Source organism: Bos indicus, chromosome 3, assembly GCF_029378745.1.
Source record: "Bos indicus isolate NIAB-ARS_2022 breed Sahiwal x Tharparkar chromosome 3, NIAB-ARS_B.indTharparkar_mat_pri_1.0, whole genome shotgun sequence".
Classification (NCBI taxonomy): domain Eukaryota; kingdom Metazoa; phylum Chordata; class Mammalia; order Artiodactyla; family Bovidae; genus Bos; species Bos indicus.
This window is the reverse complement of record NC_091762.1, coordinates 49085069-49107437: the sequence shown is the minus strand read 5'-3', so window position 1 is coordinate 49107437 and position 22369 is coordinate 49085069. Positions and strand designations below refer to the sequence as shown.

At 43.4% G+C, this 22369-nt stretch overlaps 1 protein-coding gene across 7 annotated transcripts in view; it reads left to right on the top strand.

Annotated features, from left to right (window-relative positions):
- The first annotated feature begins 3007 nt into the window (after positions 1–3007).
- Positions 3008–22369, top strand: part of SLC44A3 (solute carrier family 44 member 3) — an 86324-nt gene continuing 66962 nt past the window's right edge. For 2 of the 7 annotated variants that reach the window (XM_019957022.2, XM_019957021.2), the window contains exons 1-5: positions 3009–3148; positions 3603–3710; positions 7161–7303; positions 9765–9901; positions 10805–10898. In XM_019957022.2, the coding sequence (XP_019812581.1) occupies positions 3122–3148; positions 3603–3710; positions 7161–7303; positions 9765–9901; positions 10805–10898 (509 nt within the window). In that variant the 5' untranslated portion in view covers positions 3009–3121. Of the gene's footprint in view, positions 3149–3233; positions 3397–3445; positions 3518–3602; positions 3711–4177; positions 4478–7160; positions 7304–9764; positions 9902–10804; positions 10899–22369 lie in introns of those variants that run through there. The other 5 variants (XM_070786067.1, XM_070786066.1, XM_019957023.2 and 2 more) reach the window with 4 other exon arrangements.

Genomic DNA, 22369 nt, shown 5'->3' with positions numbered 1-22369 from the left:
AGGGCTTAGTTGTTCCGCCACATATCAGATCTTCCTGGACCAGGGATCAAACCCCATGTCTCTGGCTTTGGCAGGTAGATCCTTTACCACTGAACCACCAGGGAAGCCCAGGACTTTCCTTTATGAATTAACCCCAATGACACCATCGACATCATCAGATCCCCAAATTCCTTAACAGAAATACAAGTTACCAAATATCCAATCAGGATTCACATTTCCCAGATGATCTTCCGAATGGTTGTCTTTCCTTTTATTTTTCCAGTTAGTTTAATCTGGGTCTAAATAATGTCCATACATCATTAGTTAAAATATTCCCCAAGTCTCTTTTAATTTACAGGTTTTCCTTCCCTGTCTTGTTTCTGAAAATTATTTTGCTGCTGCTGCTATTGTTGTTAAAACACTAGGTTGTGTGTATGCAGGAGGTCCCATTCTTGGTTTTGCTGATGGTATCCCTGTGGTGTCATCTGACTTGTTTTCTCTGTTCCCTATATTTCTTATGAATTATAGATTCACGCGAACTCCTCTGACACAACTCTTTCACAGGTGCAGTGTGTTCTTCACTGAGAGGATGCTGATGTCGGGTTGTACCTTTTTTTGTTTCAGAAAACTGTGAGGTCCTAAATTCTATCATTCCTTTGGCACTTAAAAGCCAGAATACTTCTATAAAGAGAAACCTCCTTCATCCGTTACATGATTACCCTGATGAATGGTTCAGGTAGAAGAGACAGGATATGTGCTTGATTCTTTCATTTACCAGTTTTTGATAATGAGTTAGTTCCCTAGAATCTTCTAAAGGCAATCAATGAGGCTTTATTTTTGTTGAGTATTACTGTGAATTTATGAACATGAATATATTTGATGTATTTTAAGGATAGGATGTTTGTAAGATCTTTAAGGTCTGGTATAAGACGGGCCTTTCAATGCAGGCAGCCTGATTAGACTGGCAGGTTTGTCCTTTAACAGTTGAGGATGGGTGGACCCAGCAGGGGGCAGGTTTGAAGTGAGCTGTGAATGGCACAGTCCTGTGAGCAACCAGTTGACTGATGTATGGTTCTGAGGAGAAGCTGTAATTCTGATGAGAATTACTTGAGTAGTCAATCTATTGCTCCAAAAAGTGGATTTTTAAGAAATTCCTAAAACAATAAAAATATTTGGCTTGAGACTTGCCCTTTAAATCTGAGGTTTATTTCCTTCTTTACACCTTGAAATTTATTCCCATTGTCTTCAAATATTTCTTCCCCTCTGTTTTTATATCATTCCCTTTCTATTCTAGTTCTATTCTTGATATTAATTAGAAATTTTAAAAATAGCTGCCTTATTTGCTGGCAAACTGCTGAAACTACTCTTTCCAATCACTGATTCCTCTTCAGCTACATCTGCTGCCGCTGCTGCTGCTAAGTCGCTTCAGTCGTGTCCGACTCTGTGGGACCCCATAGACGACAGCCCACCAGGCTCCCCCGTCCCTGGGATTCTCCAAGCAAGAACACTGGAGTGGGTTGCCATTTCCTCCTCCATCAGCTACATCTAGTCTATGGTTTATCCATATTATTGATAAAGAATATTCATTCTATTATCATATTCTTCATGTTTAATGTTTCTATTCATTTTAGTTTCATGATTTTTTCCTGACCTATATTGCTATTGTCATTCTCACTTTCTTAAATATATTTATCATGCTTATTTAAAAATCTTGGTCCATCCGTTTTAATTATTCAATTATTATTCAATTATTCAATGTATTTCAGATGGCATACATTGTCCAACTGTTGTCATTTTATGGTGGTGTACCATAGACTACCATATGGTAGTCTAGTTATTTGGCCTGTGAATTCATGTCCTCTTGGAATTTCAGCTCCTCTGATAAACAGGTATCCAGAAGGCCCAGGACTTAGGAGTGGGAGGCCGCTGATGAGCCCAGAACCAAAGTCTCAGGCACAGGAGAGCCACTGTGTGTCCCTCCCACTCCCTGGCTACACCAGATCACGCCCCAGCCAGGTTTCTGCCCTCAGGGAGAAGCAGGGCTGAAAAGAAACCCTAACCTGGCAGCCCTGGGTGTGTGCGTGGGGGGAGGAGAGAGTGAAAGGGGGGCAGAGGCCCACCTTCAGTGTTTAATGTCCCACCCCAACAGCACTTCTGTGTTGGTCAGCTATTCCCAGGGAGGACTCCCACCAGTGGCTTCTGAGTTGTTACCATTTCTTCTGTGAAGAGCGATCACTGGGACAGAGCGGCGAAAGCAGAACCTGAAGTCTGGTTCATCCCACCTAACTTTGTGGCGTCTCCTCCTGCCACCCACCTTCTACATGTTCACAGACTAAGGCAATCCTTAGATTCCCCAGCCTTTTAATTTCTTTTTTACTTCCCAGAACCTGCGGTTCCTCCAGCTGCTTTAGTTTCTCCACGCGTCGTGGGAGAGCAGCCCTGGGCCGCATCCTGGTGTTAAGAGAACCACCGTGACAACCCCTCGAGTCTCGGGGTTCAGCTCTCCTAGCTCTACAGTTTGCTGTCTGTGTGTCCCCGAGCAAATTACATGGCTACTGTCCGTGCCTCGTTTTGCCTCATCTGTAGATTGGGGCAATGGTAGTTTCTGCCTGGTTGACTCTTTAACAGTGCCTTTGAAAGCGGTTAGAACAGAACCCGGTACAGGGCAAGGGCACTCACCTGTTAGCTATGTAGATGTAATTCGGCATTCCACCGTGGCCCGCCCTCTGCAATGGTTTCCTGAGACTTTTCTTGCTCTCTGCGTAGCCGCAAGCTAATCAGGCCCCAGCGGGGGCGCGCGCAGGGTCGTGGCGGGGCCAGCGGGGCCCTCACACTTCAGCGGGCTACACGGGCAAGTCGGGAGTCGCACCGCGCGGTGGTTTAGGCGAGCGGCGAAGAGCCCCGGCCTCGGGGGAGGTGCGAGGGGACTCGCGAGGACCGCCGGGTGCACCCGAGCGGCTCCGGGTGCGCGCGGGGGCCGGGGGCCGCTCAGGATGGCGCACAGGGCGAAGTCCGTGGCGCCCGGAGGCTGCCGCGGGGCGGCGCTGCGCCCCTTCTCGCCGGTCAGCCGCCGGGCCCCGAGCCGGCCCGCCGCGGGCTCAGCGAGGGCTCCCAGTGCGCGGCCCCCGGCGCGAAGGGCAACATGCAGTGCCTCGGAGCGGAGCACCTGGTAAGGCCCGCACCTGGCCCCAGGGGAGGGATCGCGCGCGGGGAAGGCTCGGGCCCCTCCACGCACCTGCCCCGCGGGGACGCTTCCGCCTCCCGGGATCCCGCGGACCGACCTCCCGCCCCTGCGCCGCCGCGTCCCGGGGGCACCTAGCGGGGTAGACCTCGGACCCACTCGGCTGCTGGGGCGGAGGCTCGGGAGAGGCTGGCCTCCAGGCGCCAACTTGGGGCTGCCTCTAGGTGCGCCTCCAGGTAAGGACTCGGCGGCTGGGAACTTATCCGCTCCGCACACAGCAGGTGTTGCAAAGGCTTCGCGAACGCTTCAGGCGGCCACGTTTAAAAAAAAAAAAAAGTTACTTTGAACAGTCTTCGAGTAAGTTTGGGCTCATTTTCTAGCTCGGGACCTAAATATATGATTATCCTCTTTTCCTAAACACTCTTCCTTCTTTTTCTGGAAGGATTCCGCAGAAAGAATCCCCACGCAAAGACAGTGGCGACCTCAGATTTATAGGAAATGCACAGATACGGCATGGTTGTTCCTGTTCTTTCTCTTCTGGACTGGTTTGGTAAGTGTGGGTGCCTGGCAGGGAAGAGGCCAGAGTGTGGGGTGTGTGTGTGTGTGTGTGTGTCCCGAAATAGCTGTGCCCCAAATATAAATCGCGTCCCTGGGCGGGGGTGAAGTGAGGTGGGGGTGAGGGTTCCAGGTGGTACCAGGTAACAGGTTGTGTCGCGGCTAGAGACGTTTGCCACAGAGCAAACAGCAGTTCTCAGAAGTACCAGTCAGGTATCTCTTAACCTTTTAGGCTCAGTAGATTGGAGAGGTGGGCTTATTACTATGGGCCACTTCTAACACAAGACGCCATTAGGAAATGAGAACCACCGTCTGCAGTGGGATTGCCATTCAATAGGCCTCTTAGTACCAGCCCACTGAGGGGGAAGTTCTTTTACCATCTGGTCTCAGTCCCCCGAATAAAATGTTCCTCTCACAAAGGGATATCCAGGTAAGCCTAGAAATAAATTCCTCTTACTTTAGCTGAGTGTAACATGCTCTTGGAATGTTGTGTTTAGCAGCTAATAGGTAAACAAGCCTTTGCTATAAACCCTCTAGTTGGATAGGTAATAAGGTTTTTGCCCACTCTAGTTACCAGGTGTGTGTGATTGCTGATAGACCTTCCATTTTAGTTCTGGAAGAGTCTCTTGGAAGCTGAACCTTGATGCTTTTATAACTTATTTTACAGTTGTATGTAACAGCAGAAAAAGGCTCACTCGAGTTCTTAAAAGATCATGTTCATGAAATCATCCATTTCAGATGGAGGCATGCTGTTTCTTCATGGTAAATGATTTTAAAGCCTGACGGTGGCTACCACGTAATTACCTTTGTTGAAAAGACTTAAATTTGAATAAACCCTAAAATATCAATCTCTTTCCAAGCTAGAAAGGCATTTACTCACTTGACTTACCGACTGGTTTCACACAGATAGGTGAATAATAGGCACAGTGGAAGGCTGGACCTTAAAGGCATAATCAAATGTTCTGTGTTGCCTCTATAATGACCCTTGGAGCTCTTCTCTAGGAGTTGGGAAAAACTATAACACCTCCTCTTAAACTTTCCACAGATGCTGGTGTTTCTTTCTGGGTCTGCTGTTGTATAAATGCAGGGAGCAGCTGTTCTGCCAGTTCCTGGCTACTTTGAACTTGGACTGTTAATGATCTTCCCTAGCCTCTCCACAGCTCAAACCCAGTGCCTAACTATCAAACCTTCAGCCAGCAGTTGTCTGGGGAAAGGATTTATAGATGGCCCATCACAGCCCAGAGAACTAAGAACCATCCGAGAGGTGGCACAAAGCTGGAAATGGCTTCAAATTTACATATCATTTGCAAAATAAATCTGAAAACTTCAATGTACCCATGTTCTCTTTGCTATATTAAATTTGAGTAATGATAGTTCTTCCTTAGGTGACTAGCTTTTATATCTTTTGCAATATTTTTTTAAACCACAGCCAAGAGGGCAAGGATGTTATTCTGCCTCTGCCGTTCGGCTTTCTGGTCTTTGTTATGACATCCTGACCAGGAACACAGCCCATGCTGGATGGAATTATTGATGGTGCTGTCCTGAGCTGGGGCTGAACAAAGGAGGTTTGGGGTGAGGGACCAGAATTATGAACCGGGACAGTCTATTGCAAACAGAATGAGTGCCAGCCTTTCTTTATATGTGCATAGACAGAACAGAACCCGCTCAGTTCTGGGCCATCTCTGCCTGTGCTCCCTCCCCAGTGTCCTCTCCCACCTTGCCTTTTCTTACTCTTCCACCAAGACTCCTTTTTCCATATCTTCCCACAATTGACTGAAACCTCCTTGATAGCTCCACCGTAATTGGTATACCCACCTACTGTTTGGAATTGCAATTGTGTGTTTGAAGTTGAAAGAAAATTTTAATGGTTTAATGTGGTAGTGTGACAGGGACTCAGGATTATCCAAACCTCCCTCCAGCCACCAGCCCCTCCCACCAAAAAAACCCTTCGCCTCCTGGGCAGGAGCTCCCCTTTATTGTTAGACCTCTGCTGATCTGGGTGGAAGACCAGGACCCCTGTCCTCGCTCTAAGTCTAAAACCAATCAGAATCTGACCACACTCCGAAAGGAAGAGCAGGAAGGGGACCAACTGAGGACTCGGTCAGCCGACAGTGCCAGCCACAGGGGCACACACCCACCCCCCACCTGAAGCCTGAGAGTAAAGGCTGAGGGACCTGTCCGCGTGCACAGGTGACGCACTCGTCCTGGAGTCTGACCTCAAGGTTGAGGAGGTGCTGGTAGAACAGGTGTGGCAGAGGCCCTCCTTCCCTGGGACATCAGAAGGTTCTCAGCCCTGAGCCCTGCCCATCTTCTAGGCTGAGTTCCCTGGAGGCTCGATTTTGTTTCCATACCCCTTAGTGGGCACTTTAAGACTGTTATTTTGATTCCTGAATTAGTAATGAATGTAAAGTATCTGACACGTAATTGACTTTGGGAATATGTACTTTTGGAACATCTGGTACCACAGTTATTTTTTCCAAATATTGAATGGTATTTTCTGTATTACAGATTGAGAAATTTATGGTACTAAGCTTATATTATGGGAAGATACAGATTCAATCTGAGTAGAGGGCCCATCAATGCATATTAAGGGACTAGTCACTTAAGCTGAAATTTTAAATATTCCACATTCATTACAAAATTGGACAAAAGTGACTACAGATTGCATGATGTTCTTGTCCAGCAAAATTCCTGAGATTCCTTCTGTATTTTAAGCACTTATGCCAAAGCACCATTCTCTCACTTGTTACAGACAGTATTTTGGTATTTTTCAACTGTGTTGCTTCTACCCCTGAAGATCAGAGTCCCCTAAATACAAGATAAAAATCAAAGTGGAAGAGGAAGTAGGAGGAGAGAGAGGTGGAAGGGAGGAAAGGTGCATGGCTGGATAGAACCTCAGGGAAAGAAGCAGAGCCCCAGTGCCTTAGATAAAACAAGGGGCAAACGTTTGAGTTATCCTGGTGATCTTAGGCAAAAAGAGAAAATGACAGACTCTTGGGGAAGAAGGGGAGAAGGCAGAGAGGAATCTGCTTCAGAGTTTTAGAATAGTGTCCCTCCGTAACCTGTTAAAGCAAGTACTAGAGAAGCAGCACCCTCATCGGCGGTCCTCAACCTTATTGGCACCAGGAACTGGTTTCATGGAAAACAGTATTTCCACGGACGGGGATGGAGATGGTTAGGGGATGATGCAAGCATAGTATATTTATTGTGCACCTTATTTCTCTTATTACATCAGCTCCGTCACAGGTCGTCAGGCATTAGATCATGGAGGCTGGGGACCCCTAATTGATCTGACTTGCTGGTGTCACTGCTGAAGGAGGGAAGTGCATTCGTGCTGGGGAGATTTGATTTTACCAGGTTCCATTTTATATCAGCATTCAAGGATGTGGGGGGCTGCTTTCCAGCCCTTTGGCCAGGCTTTCACGTGCCACTTGGGTTTTGCCAGGTGTTCATCATGGGCTACTCAGTGGCGGCTGGAGCCACAGGAAGACTCCTCTTCGGCTACGACAGCTTTGGGAATGTGTGTGGCAAGAAGAACTCCCCAGTAGAAGGGGCTCCTCTTTCAGGGCAGGATATGACTCAAAAAAAGTAAGTGTTGAAGTAAGTCCTCAACCTACAGAGGGGCTAGGTTTCACAACTTCGTATAAATTAGTCATTTTGAGCCTGGAAACTGTTTTCCTGCTCAAAACTCTATCAACCCAACTCATAAAAGGAAATTTTGAAGTGGTAGTAAGGACACAGGTTTTAGTACCAGCCAGTCCCAAGTTCAAATTCAATCCTTGCTGCTTTTCAGCTGTGTGACCTTGAGCAGGGTACTTAACTTCTCTGAGCTGAATTTTTAGCTTTTAAAACCAGTTATTATACCTATCTCATAAGGCTGTTTTCAGGATCCACTGAGACACTGTATGAGCTAAGGCTTAATAAGTGTTAATTGTCACTATTATTATCCATTATGTGTGTGTGTGTGCGTGTGTGCTTAGTCATGCAGTCGTGTCTAACTCTTTGCAGCCCCATGAACTGTAATCCACAAGGCTCATCTGTTCGTGGAGTTTTCCAGGCAAGAATACTGGAGCAGGTTGCCATTTCCTCTTCCAGGGGATCTTCCCAACCCAGGGATTGAACTTGCATCTCTTAAAGTCTGCTGCATTGGAAGGCAGATTCTTGAGCACTAGCACCACCTAGGAAGCATTATTATCTACAATGTATCAGAATCATGTTACTAACTATACACCAAACACAGTATTGTTTCTATGTGGAATACCTCTCAGTCCCACCTGGGGATGCTGAGAACCTGTGTCCCACTCCCTCCCCAGCCTACACGCTCAGCTGTGTGGCTCTGTGGTGCCTACTCTTATACCCCAGACTCCAAAAGGGAAACCAAAAGGGGAGAGAAGAGACAGGAATCCCCCAAGGGGAGAGAAATCCCTGGCCTTGATTTTCTAAGATGGGTAAGGCCTTATAATAACTTCAAGACTTGATAATCAAAAGCAGCTCCTAGGAAAGACATCTTAAGTGTGTAAGGTCCTGGGTATAAGTTTGGAGTCACCAAATACAGATCCCAGAGCAGGCCTCTTCTACCCCTGAATGTTGCTTTCGAGTAAGGGGCTTTGGATTGCTGGAAATGGATTGCCCCGGGGCCATTTCCCCCCACATTTGTGGGTGTCATTCACAAAGAACACAGGGAGGATGGGGCTTCCCAGATACACCTGTGCTTCTCTTTGGACACTATTCATAGTGCAGTGCTGGAAATAGTCATCCTCTTTGAAATGAAAAGTATATATTTTATTAATAGCCAAAAGGTAGAAGCAACCAAGTGTCCAGCAGATGAATAGTAAACAAAATGTATGTACATATAATGGGATATTTTTTAGCCTTTTTAAGGAAAGAAATTCTGACACATGCTACAACATAGATAAATCTTGAGGATATTATGATAAGTGACATAAGTCAATCGCAAAAAGATAAATATTTTGATTGCACTTATATGAGCTGTCTAGAGTAGTCACATTCATAGAGACTGAAAGTATAATGGTGGTTGCCAAGATTTGGGGATGATGAATTATTATTAGTGGGTACAGAGCTTATTTTACAAGATGAAAAGATTCTTGTGGGACGGTGGGTGGGGTGGGTGGTAGTGATGGTTGTACAACAATGTGAATGTAGTTCATGCCACTGCACACATAAAATCTTTAAGATGGTAAAATTTCATGTGTATTTTACTGCAATTTTTAAAACTTAATAAAATAAGTAGAATAAAGTGTATAGTTATCATACACTTGAGAAATCTGTTCCCCCATCTCCTGTTACACCACCCCCCCAACCCCAGTTGAGGGGAAAGAAGCTTCTGGGAACCCTTCTCCAGGTCTCTATGCTGGGGGACTGCCTACAGGGCTCTTGACCTGACATTGCTCTGATCTCAGCAGCCCGGATAAGTGTAGGGCATGGGTCTGGGAGCTGCCGCTGCCTGCCCTCACGTGACCTCGTTAATGGCAACAAGCAGTTTTGTTCTTGTGCCCAGTGGCTGGGCAGCTGCAGCAGGAAGGGTCTCGAGTTTCCTGGCTCAAACTGGGAGGCGGGGGAGGGGTAAGCCTTTAATTCACAGCCTCGGCCTCCTCCTCTCCCCTTCTCACTTCCCTGGGTTGAGCTGTTCTCTGAGATATAGTTGAATACACTATGCTTTCTGTGGACGTCACAAGTCATTCATGCACTGGCCTCACCTAGCAAAGCCGGGGTAGTGTTATCAGTCCTTTCTGTTTCTCAGCGACTTCCTCGGAGAATGCCCTAGTGTTATCAGCATCCCAGAAAATGCTGAATCTGAAAGAGGGAAGTTTTGTTAACATTTGAATACAGCTCCCAAACTGTACAACTCCATAGATGACCCCAGGTGGGCATAATACTTGTTAAATTATGCAGGAAGTATTTGATGATGAAAGTTGGCCTTAATTATTCCCATGTTTGATAGCGTGTGGGTATCATTTAAGTCCCACAATTAAACTCAACGACAGGAAATGCTCTACGACATTCTCCTTCTGTTTCATCTACCTCCTAGGCACGTGTTTTTTATGAATTCCTGCAACCTGGAAGTCAAGGATGTGAGGCTCAGTTCCACCGTTCTCTGTGTATCCAGTTGTCCTGAAGAGCAGCTTGATACCCTGGAAGAGGTCCAGCTCTTTGCAAACACCAGTGGTGGGTACCAAAGGATGGGGCCTCTATTCCCCCTAAGGCTGGGGATCGTGGCAGGGTAACCTGTATAGACATAGATGAGATCATCTGCCTTGCCTCTGCTTCTCTGCGAAGTGGGAAATTGTCCTTCCTTGTGGGTGCCTCTCCTTGTGTAGAAAGGGCCATAAACATTTTCTCCTGAGCTTAATTGCATTCAGGTTTATCTGGAATTCATCTGAAACCCTAGCTGTTCTCTGCTCACTGCCAGGGTCTGGTCTGCTGTTGAAAGTGGGAGGAAACAGCAGACATTGAGGGCCTGAAGGCAGGGTCAGACGGAGGTCAGAGAAGTGCGCTTGGCAGGTCGAGTCCTAGAGAGGCACCCACAGGCTTCAGGTTGAATTGCCGACAAGTATGTTCTTTCATTAAAATATTTGGGCTGTGGGTAGTTTCACTGACCAGTGGGACAGTTGTACGTTGTTGCAAAAGCACTTATGTAACTTGCTCTGAGCCTGCTTTTCAGATTTATATTTTAAGGATTAAACAAGCAAAGGGAAGTAAGAAATTCGAGGCAGCCCACTGCAAATTTCATCTGCCTGAGAAGTGGGGTGCCAGATTTTTAAAAATTATTTGCAAGACTGGGTTAAAAATATCAAGCCTATATAATAAATCATCTTCAAATCATTTTGTTACCAATCATTTTATAACTTTTGAATTTGGCATTTTGGGGAGAGGAAAGGAGAGAACCTGATTTGATCTTAACTGGATGCTTATTGTTTTTGTCACCCAGAGACCTGTTTTCTAAATCTGAGTGGTTTATTCTATCTTTTCCAAAGTTGGGTAAAATGACTATGGTTTCTTTACTAGCTCCCATAAAGAGATAAGTACAATGTAGGAAAATGGTATAGGCTGTGTGTTTTCTGCTTCCAGGGTCCTTCCTGTGTGTTTATAATTTGAATTCCTTCAACTACACCCAGATTCCAAATGCAGACTTGCTGTGCCCCAGGCTACCAGTTCCCCCAAGGTAAGAGCTTTCAAACGTTTTCCTTATCCATTAACAAAACTTATTGGGTACTTGGTGAGAGTCTCTTACTCTTCTCCATAAGAAGCAGGCCTTGGGGGGCAAGGCCAGATGGTCAACACACCTTTTTTCTCAGTGAGAATAGAAAACAGGTCCTTCTCGAGAACATCACTCAGCAAGCTGCTTTCACAGTCTTATTCATCCCTATCGACTAGGGCAATCCCTGGCACAGAGGAGGGCTCCTGTAATTAAAGCTCTCAGGGTGAAGCAGTAGTTGCCCTGCTGTGATTAATGGCTCACGTGTGAGCCATGGAGAAGGCTGAGGGGGGGAATGCAATTAATTACCACCACCACCATCGGGATGCTGAGAGGTACTGAAGGAGGACTTGGGTTTATTTTGCATTACCATTCTTTTGAAAATTATATGTTTACAGTGAATGAGACCTTTGTGCAAAATCCCTTCAAGATAATCACAATTTAAGTAGAACCAAGGCATTATGCCAGCTCCCTCGGATAATGTTCATCAATTGTGGTCAGGATTCCCGGTAAGAAATGTATTACATCACAACTCCAGTATACACATATCTTCATACATACTGATGTATATGGAAACAAATAAAGTCTCACAAAACAAGACTTCTTCCTTACTAATAGTTCCTAGTCTGTTTCAGTTTTTTAAAAAGTAATATATTTTATAATCTTCTAACAGCTTGAAAAATGCTGAGATAGCAGGTTCTAAGACAAATGAGTAGATTTTAACAGAACAGGGGGAAGAATATAGGTAACCGTCCTTGTGTCCTTTTCCAAAATACTTGTGTTATAAGTAATTGAAAGAGGAGAGAATTATTTCCAGAGGAGAATACCTGTAATACCTTATTTTTAAAAATCTGATTTCTTATTAGATGTCATAAACATATCTCAATGAAACATAACTAAATCCAGAAAAAACTAACATATTCCAGTAACTCAAACAAAAATGATTTAATATATGGAGAGAAGGTTTTTTTCAACTTTATACCCTTTGCCCACATCTCCCCTTCCACCCCCACCCTGTGGGTACTGCATTCTGTTCTCTGCTTCTGAGATAAACTATTTTAAATTCCACATATAAGTGAAGTCATGCAATGTTTGTCTTTTGAGAAGGATTTTTTAAGGAACACTATTTGTGTTCTGGGCCTGAAGAAGGAATTGAAAGCGAATAGAATATTTAAGGCTGTAATTTAACCATAGTTGAATAAAGCCTCCTCCTACTATCAATGGGATGATTACTGTAATTCCCTGGGAAGCTTATATCTTGATATTGGTGATAATAACAAACATTTATTGAGTCTGATGCTTGCCCAAAAATTACCATATACTTTTCTAAGCTCTTAACCTGTGTTAATGTACTGGGACTTCATAAAACTTGTGTGTTGTAGATATTTCCATCCCTATTTTATGGCTGAGAAAGCTGTTGCAGAGGCAGGTTGAAGTTATACAAGTGGAAGAGCTGGCATTCAAACCCAGACAGCATCCACATTGGTTCCTGTAACTCTAAGCAAACAGGTCTTTGTTGGTTGTATTTTGTCTGGCAAATAGCCTAAAGGGCTCACAGCAAGCTGGGGAGGGGATGGCGGGGTTGGTCCTGTACCTGTGTCCCCGGAACACCATCTTTTCTACGTCCCAAGCCAGTCTTAGTCCTTTCACCCCTTAAGTGCAGACCTTTCCAACGCTTAGCTTTTCAAGTGAAGACAAAACTGCTGATGACTGGTTTTTCTTGGATGGAGTTAGGGAGATAAAAAGTAGCCTTGAGGGCTCCATTTCCTTTTCCTACACAAGCAAGTAGTTGTTTTAAGATGGAAATTATCATATTTTATCATGGAAGAGCAGTGCCAAGAGTGAAAAGCTTGAAAACATGAGAAGTGTGACCATACAGCCAAAGAACGTTTTCTAAATACTTCTCTTTGACTAAACCAATTGTTTCTTCTTTCGGGGTTGATCATGTGAGGTATAACATACCCTTTTGGAGCAATGACTGAGTATTGAGAAGGTTTGTATACCTAGGAACAAGCTGCTAAGAGCAGTAAAAAAATACTGCAGATAACAAGCAAGCATATCTTTTTCCTTTTGGTGTCCAATGTAATATTGTATTTTGAGTCCCCACCCCCCATTAGATTTTAGATTTAAAATCTAAAAGGCTTGGGTTTTTCCCTCTAGTAAATTCTATTTCTAGCCTCTCACATAGGAGCCTGTGCATGTCACTGCATTGTTTGCTTGAATAAATTCCATGTATAGGGTCATCTAAATACACAATCAGCTTTCTAGATAGTTCCCTGTGTATTTGAGTGGCTTTCCTGGTTGGGGAGGAAAAACAGAAGCAGGGAAAAAACCAGCGTTTGTGGACCAATAGACACACCCCCTGCCCCAGCCAATGACGTACTCATTAATATGCATCTGGCTGGTCCGCAACCTACCAGGGATGATCCACACTTTACATGCCTCCCTCCATCATTCTCAGAACTAAGATGGAATCAGCATAGGGCAATTAAATGCCTAAAAAGCACAATAGTTAACAAGCCACGTTGTCAAAATTAGGGTCTTATGGAGAATTCTGTTTGGGGAAAAACAAATAAAATGACATGAAATCTTTATCTGATCTTATTTTTTGAAAACACTAAATAAAAATTCAGAAAGCATTTTCTTTCAAAACAATTCAGATTCTTTGGTGTTAAGACTGGTTAGTAATAGAAAAGAAAAAAATTCAAAATTTAAACATTGGAAAGCAGGAGTTAAAATTTATATGTGGTAAGATATACATACTGCTATATATGCCCTAGGTCCCAAGGGTTGCAAAGAGTCAGATGTGACTTAGCAACTGAAGAACAATGTGGTAAGAAAATTAATTGAAAAACAACAGGACGGGACGGACGCGGGAGGGAGCGCAGCAAGCCCTCCCGGCTCCGCCGCAGCGCCTCGCGGGTCCGGGAGGCGAGGGGGCCCCGCGGGGAGACGCCGTGACAACTTTCGTTTCCCCCCGCCCCCCCGAGGGAGCCGCGAAGTCTGCGGCCCCGAAAAACAAGACATGAAAAAAAAAGAAAAAAGAAAAACAACAAATGATAAGAACTGAGGTAGCAGGGAACAAGATTAATATACTGAAATCTGTAGCATTCATATGTTTTTTGAGAAGACTGCTTTTATCACAGCAAGAAAAAGTATATACAAAAAAAATGCCTAGAAATTAACAGGACCGTGTAAGAACCACAGGATGAAAGCTTACATGTGTTTCTGAGGTACAAAGTAATCTTGAACAAATAGGAAGATAGAATGGCTTCTTGATGGTATGGCTCAACTTGATAAAAATGTTACTTCCCTCTACAGTATTTAAGATGTTATTTCTAAGTTGAAAAATACAGGTTTATCATTGATTAAAATAAATATAATAGGATTTTTTCAGTAGCTAGATAAGCTGATTTGAATGTCTGTAAGGAAAAAAATTCTCTTAAGTGACCATGAAAAATCTGAAGAAAACAATGAAGGAAAACCAGTCCTTCCAGTTTTTAAAACATAATGTTTAATAATTGAAATACTGTGGTACTAGTTTATACGTAGAAAGGTCAGTGAAAGATATTATATAATCCAAGAATAGGAATTCTTACAAGAATTTAGTACATGATAAAAAATGGCATCTCAAATCAGTGACAGAAACTTGGACTATTCAACAAGTGGTATTGGGACAGCTGGGTAGGAATCCAGAGGGAAAAACTGGATCTATACCTCATGGCTTATATGGATAAATTCCAAATAGATTAAAGATCATAACTTACAAAGTGAAATCAGGAAGTACTAGAAGACAGGGGAGAATTCTCTTATAAGCTGGAAGTAAAGAAGGCTTCTCACTATGACTTAAAATTCAGGAGACATAAAACTAAAAAGTCAGTAAATTTGGCTACATTAAAAAGAAACATTTCTGCATGACAAAATAGTAGAAGCAAAATTAACAGGCAGATAAGTTACAATTCATATAAAAAAAGATTGATCTCTAATTTATGAAAGGTCTTACTAATCAGCTTTTAAAACACCAGTATCACAATATAAAACTGAAATGAGAATATGAATAGATGCTTCAAAGAAAAGTGCTGGTGCTGCTAAGTCGCTTCAGTCGTGTCCGACTCTGTGCGACCCCATAGACGGCAGCCCACCAGGCTCCCCGTCCCTGGGATTCTCCAGGCAAGAACACTGGAGTGGGCTGCCATTTCCTTCTCCAATGCGTGAAAGTGAAAAGTGAAAGGGAAGTCGCTCAGTCGTGTCCGACTCCCAGCGACCCCATGGACTGTAGCCCACCAGGCTCCTCCATTCATGGGATTTTCCAGGCAAGAGTACTAGAGTGGGGTGCCATTGCCTTGCAGTATTTTTTAAAGATACTAAAAAAGACTGAACCTCCATTATGATAGGGAAAATTCCATTTAAGACTCTGATGTTTTCACCTCATAGACTCAGTTCAGTTGCTTAGTCATGTCTGACTCTTTGTGACACCATGGACTGCTGCACACCAGGCTTAGACTGGCAACATGTTTTTGTTTTTGTTTTTAAAAAAGCACCCCTTGCAAAAGGGTAGGGAAATAGGCACTTTTATACAATCCTGAAGCAGGATTCTAAGGAGGGTAATTCATCAGTATTCATCAGTCATTAATGTATAATACATGCATTCATTAATTTGCATTGAAGTATGGTTGATTTACAGTATTGTGTTAGTTTCAGGTGTACAGCATAGTGATTCCGTTGTTTTTTTTTCTGATTATAGCTTATTACAAAATATTGAAAATAATGACTGGTATAATATAGTAAATTCTTGTTGCTTATCTATTTTATGTGGAGTAGTTTTTATCTGTTAACCCCATACTCCCTCCCTCTTCCCTTTGGTAGTCACAAGTTTGTTTTCTATGTCTGTGCGTCTGTTTCTGTTTTGTATACAGATTCACCTGCATTACTTTTTAGATTCTGCATTATAAATGATATAATATTTGTTTTTATCTGCCTGGCTTACTTTACTAAATATAACGTTCTCTGAGCCTCTCCATGTTGCTGCAAATGGGAATATTTCATTCTTTCTCATGATTGAATAATATTCCATTATATGCATATACAACATTATCCATTCATCTATCGATGGACATGGGTTGCTTCCATGACTTGGTTATTATAAATAGTGCTGTTATGAACATTGAAGTGCCTCTGTCTTTTCGAATTAGAGTTTTCATTTTTTTATGGCATGTACCCAGGAGTGGTATTGCTGGATCATATGATAGCACTGTTTCTAGTTTTTTAAAGGAATCTCCATACTGTGTTCTCTAGAGGCTGCACCAATTTATATTTCCACCAATGGTTTACAAAGTGGGGTAAAAGGAACATAAGTGCTCCCCTATTGGGTGTATATATATATATCAATGAGTATAATATCCTCTTCTTGTATTGATCCCCTTTTCATCATTTAATGCTCTTCTTTATCTTCCTTTATGGCCTTTATTTTACCTCTTCTTTCCTCTTGTTTTCATTTGCATTAAATTTTTCCATACCCTCACTTTCAGTATGTGTGTGCCTTTTGCCCTGAAGTGAACCTCTTGTAGGCAGCATATTGTAGATTCTTGTTTCTTTTATCCAGTCTACCATGCTGTGTCTTTTGTTTGGAGCCTTTGGCCCATTGACATTTAAAGTAATAACTGATAAGTATGTACTTACTGCCATTTTTAACAATCTTTTTCAAGTTCCTTTAATTTTGTGTTTATTATTTGTAAATATTTACTTATTTTTTTGGCTGTCCTGAGTCCTGGTTGTAGAATGCAGAATCTTTGAACTTGGTTGCAGCGTATGGGATCTTTTAGTTTCAGCATGTGAAATCTAGTTCCCTGACCAGTGATCAAACCCAGGCCGCCTGCACTGGGAGTGCAGTCTCAGCCACTGGACCAACAGGGAAGTTCCCTTCCTGCCATTTTAATCTTTGTTTTCTAGTTGTTTTGTAGTTCCTCTTTGCTTATTTCTTCTTTTTATTTTTCCTTTTGTGATTTGATGAATCTCTGTTGTAGTATGTTTGAGTTCCTTTCCTTTTGTTTTTTGTGAACATAGTCTATATTTTTGATTTATGGTTGCCATGAAGTTCAAGCATATTAACTCACAACTGTATCTACTCGTTTTAAACTAGCAATCATTTAAGGTCAAACACATTGTAAAAGATTTACATTTTTATACTCCTTTCCCTCACGTTTTGTTTTCTTGATGTTGTGTTTTGTATCTTCATGTTTATTGTTTTACTATTTGTGCTTTGCTTAGTCATTTAGTTGTATCCGACTCTTTGCAGCCCCATGAACTGTAGTGTGCCAGTCTCCTCTATCCATGGGATTCTCCAGTGGGTTGCCATGCCCTCCTCTAGGGGATCTTCCCGACCCAGGAATCGAACCAAGGTCTCCTGTATTGCAGGCAGATTCTTCATCAGTTAAGCTATCAGGGAAGCCCTCTTTTACTATTTAATGTAGTTATATTTTTTTTTACATTTTTTAATTGTTGTTTAGTCTATATACTGGCTATGTGTAAGTCTATGTATTTAAGTGATCTTCAATCCTTTTATGATTTGCCTTTCCTATTATAATTTTTCCCTTTCCTATAGATTCTTGCTACCTTTCTGTTTAGAGAAGACTCTTCAATATTTCTTTCAGGGTAGGTTTAATATTGCTGAATTCTTTTTGCTTTTGCCTGTCTGGGAAATTCTTTATCTCTCCTTCTAAGTGATAATCATGTTGGATAGAGCATCCTAGGTTGCAGGTTTTTCCCTTTTAGGATTTTGAATTTATCTTGCCACTCCCTTCTGGCCTGCCGTTTCTATAGAGAAATCAACTGATAGCTTAAAGGAGATTCCCTTGTAACTGACTCTTTGTTTTTCTCTCACTACCTTTGGAATCCTCTTTATCTTCAACATTTGCCATCTTAATTATGAGATGTCTTGGTGTGAATATGCATGGGTTCTTATTGTTTGGGACCCTCTGGGCTTCCTATACCTGAATATATGTTCCCTTCTTTAGGTTTGGGAATTTTTCAGCTGTAATTTCTTCAAATACATTTTCAACAACCCACCACCTTCTCCTTCTGGAATGTCTATTTTGTGTAGGTTGGCACATTTCACATTATCCCATAGGTATTGTATGTTGGTTTCATTTGTTTTCATTTGTATGTCCACCTTCTGTTCTAACTGGATGATTGCCATCATGCTGTCTTCCAGATCACTTATTCATTCTTCTATAACATTTATTCTGCTATTAATTACCTCTAGGTTGGTTTTTATCTTGGCAGTTGAATTGTCCTTTTTTGATCAGTTCATCTTTATAGTTTCTAGTTCCTTGTTCGGAGAAGGCAATGGCACCCCACTCCAGTACTCTTGCCTGGAAAATCCCATGGATGGAGGAGCCTGGTAGGCTGTAGTCCATGGGGTCGCTAAGAGTCGGACACGACTGAGCGACTTCACTTTCACTTTTCACTTTCATGCATTGGAGAAGGAACTGGCAACCCACTCCATTGTTCTTGCCTGGAGAATCCCAGGGACAGAGGAGCCTAGTGGGCTGCTGTCCATGGGGTCGCACAGAGTTGGACACGACTGAAGCGACTTAGCAGCAGCAGCAGCAGCAGCAGTTCCTTGTTACAATGATCTCTGTTTCTGTCAATAATCTTTCTTAATTCAGTTAGCATTTTTATTGCCACCTTTTTGAACTTGGGGTCTAGTGGATTAGAAAGGCCTGTTTAATTATTCATTATTTGTTCTTTGGGGGGATTTCTCTTGTTCATTTAATTGGGAGTAGTTCCGCTGCCTTTCTATTCTATTTAACTTTCTTTTTCTTTATAAATTTAGGAGAAGCAATTATGTACTATGGTCTTGAAGAGAAGTTTTTATGTGGGGGCATCCCTGTGTAGCCTCTGCATGTCCAATGTCTTTGGTGTAAGTTGCTGGTTTCCATATGGCTGCCAGCCAGGTCTTTCCTCAGAGTTTGCTGGTCATTTTGCCCTTCATGGGGAGGGTTGTTTCTAGAACCTGTGCAGGATATGAGGTGGGGCTTCCCTTTTGCTCCGTGGCTCTTGTCACTCTGTTAGGAGCAGTGTCAGCTCCTCAGCTGTTGAATTAGAAACCCTAAAGGTCAGGATCAGTGAGGCTGCATTGCCCTTGAGAATGTGCCCCTGCCCCTACGGAGGTGATTGCTGAAGCAAGTGAGGCCTCTGTGGTCACAAAGGACCTACGGGCCCCCTGGCTCTGCTTGGAAGCAGCCCAAGGTCACATCCCTCTCTCTGTTGTGTTCGTCCCAGATCTAATGCAAGGCTGTGGCGTGGAGGGGGCTGGGGCTAGGGGTTGGATGTTGTGGCTGCACAAGTTTATGTGGCTGGGCGCCCCCGCCAGGATCTATGCTGCCTCTGTGCCCGTCTTCTCCAGGACCTGTCTGCCCCAGATCCAGGGCGAGGCTGTGGTGTGATGTGGGCGAAGCTGAGGAGCTCTCACTGGGAGAGGACTTGCTACTTCTGAATGCACTGACAATGGCCATCGCTGCCCCACCCAGACCACATTCCAGGCCCTCTGGACTCTTTCTGTGTAGCTAGATGAGTCCCAGGGCCTGTATGCCCAGCCCTTGGCCTCTATGTACTTTTGTGGCACCTCCCTGTGCTCACCCTGCCAATGGCCAATGTGGTTGCACTCACCCCATGCATGACTAGACAGTATCCTGCGTGGCTTCACCTGGATCACACCACAGGTGCCCTGGTCTATTTCTGCATAGTTGAACTGAATCTGTGCCCTGATCTCGCACCAGGCTGTGGTTTGGAGTGAGCAGGGCCAGGGTGTTTGCCCCTTCTGAGTGTGGCGAGGTGGCAGCCACCAGTGCATGGCTCTCTCCACCCTGATTGTCAGCAAGCCAGCATGCACACACTCTGTGCAAGTGGAATCTAGGCTTCTCTAGTCCTTCTGTCTGTCTCTGCAGATTTTCTAGCAGTCAAGGGGGCTAGTCTCCTCCACACAGGAGTCCAGGATGTTGATGCCCAGATTGTGGCTTGACAGCTTGCTTTTCAGGGGCACAGGTCCCAATGCGATGCCTTTTTGTCCCAGCCAGTTACATGGAACCACTTTTTCTTGCAGGTTTGGTTGTATAGGAGTTCTTCTGCTGGTTTCCAGTTAGTTTTCTAAGAGAATTGTTCCACATGTAGATGTATTTTTGATGTGTTTGTGGGGGTGGGATGTGTTCCACATTCTCTTGATCCCACTCCCTACTTCTCACAGGGGACTATCTAGCCATTTTGAAGCTACATACTACAGCTGATTATAAGAGGACCTAGGATCAGTGATTCTCCAGTAGCAATAAACATACCCAATGTCCAGAGCTTTGTTTCTAAGTACTGTTCTCCAGAAGGTCTGATTTTAGGCCTTGAATGAGAGAAATACCAGATAAGCCTGGCATCATCTTGTCAAATTAGAAAGTAAGGAAGTGCTCAAGGGGAAAAAAAGGGATTGGCCATGTCAAAAGGACACAGGGGCCAACCTGAAATACCTCCCAGTGGACAAAGATGGAACAATTTGAGCAACTGACTAAATAACAATCATACTGGATTATAACCCAAAGAATATATATCCATGAGTCCATACTTATGTAAATAAGAGACTAAGTAATAAAGGGGAGGAAAGGGATAAATCTTTACAGAGGGATCTCTGATAATGTGTGTTGATATTCATCCTCCAGGATGTGGAAGTTAATTTCCTTCCTCTTGAGAGCAGGCTGGACTCACTTTTAAGAACAGAGTGTAGAAAGAGAAAAAATACTCACATTCCAGTGGAGAAATCTGGCAGGACCCAGCCACCTTAACTGAGTGATTGTGGTCTAATTCAGCAGTGAAGTCAGGCTGCTGCCATGTCCCCAATGTAGTCCTCTGAGAGCACCCCCCCTCGGTGACGTTCTTCCCCTAAACCCGTTCAGCTCAGTTGTGTCTGACTCTCTGTGACCACATGGACTGCAGCACACCAGGCCTCCCCATCCATCACCAACTCTCGGAGTTTACTCAAACTCATGTCCATTGAGTTGGTGATGCCATCCAACCATCTCATCCTCTGTCATCCCCTTCTCTTCCCGTCTTCAATCTTTCCCAGCATCAGGGTCTTTTCCAATGAGTCAGCTTTTCACATCAGGTGGCCAAAGTATTGGAGTTACAGCTTTAACATCAGTCCTTCCAATGAATATTCAAGACAGATTTCCTTTAGGATAGACTGGTTGGATCTCCTTACAGTCCAGGGGACTCTCAAGAGTCTTCTCCAACACCACAGTTGAAAAATACCAATTCTTTGGCACTCAGCTTTCTTTATACTCCCAACTCTCAAATCCATATATGACTACTGGAAAAATCATAGCCTTGACTAGATGGACCTTTGTTGCAAAGTAATGTCTCTGCTTTCTAATATGCTGTCTAGGTTGGTCATAACTTTTCTTCCAAGGAGGAAGTGTCTTTTAATTTCGTGGCTGCAGTCACCATCTGCAGTGATTTTGGAGCCCCAAAAAATAAAGTCAGCCACTGTTTCCACTGTTTCCCTATCTATTTGCCATGAAATGATGGGACCGGCTGCCATGATATTAGTTTTCTGAATGCTAAGCTTTAAGTTAACTTTTCACTCCTCTCTTTCATTTTTATCAAGAGGCTTTTTAGTTCTTCGCTTTCTGCCATAAGGGTGGTGTCATTTGCATATCTGAGGTTATTGACATTTCTCCTGGCAATCTTGATTCCAGCTTGTGCTTCTTCCACCCCAGCATTTCTCATGATATACTCTGCATATAAGTAAAATAAGCATGGTGACAATATACAGCCTGACATACTCCTGTCCCAATTTGAAACTAGTCTGTTGTTCCATGTCCAGTTCTGACTGTTGCTTCCTGACCTGCATACAGATTTCTCAAGAGGCAGGTCAGGTGGCCTGGTATTCCCATCTCTTGAATTTCCACAGTTTGTTTTGATCCACACAGTCAAAGGCTTTGACATAGTCAATAAAGCAGAAATAGATGTTTGCTATTCTTTGGAACTCTGTATTCAGATGCTTATATCTTTCCTTTTCTCCTTTGCTTTTCACTTCTCTTCTTTTCAAAGCTATTTGTAAGGCCTCCCCAGACAGCCATTTTGCTTTTTTGCACTTCTTTTTCTTGGGGATGGTCTTAATCCCTGTCTCCTGTACAATGTCACAAACCTCATTCCATAGTTCATCAGGCACTCTATCTATCAGATCTAGGCCCTTAAATCTATTTCTCACTTCCACTGTATAATCATAAAGGATTTGATTTAGGTCATACCTGAATGGTCTAGTGGTTTTCCCTACTTTCTTCAATTTAAATCTGAATTTGACAATAAGGAGTTCATGATCTGAGTCACAGTCAGCTCCTGGTCTTGTTTTTGCTGACTGTATAGAGCTTCTCCATCTTTGACTGCAAAGAATATAA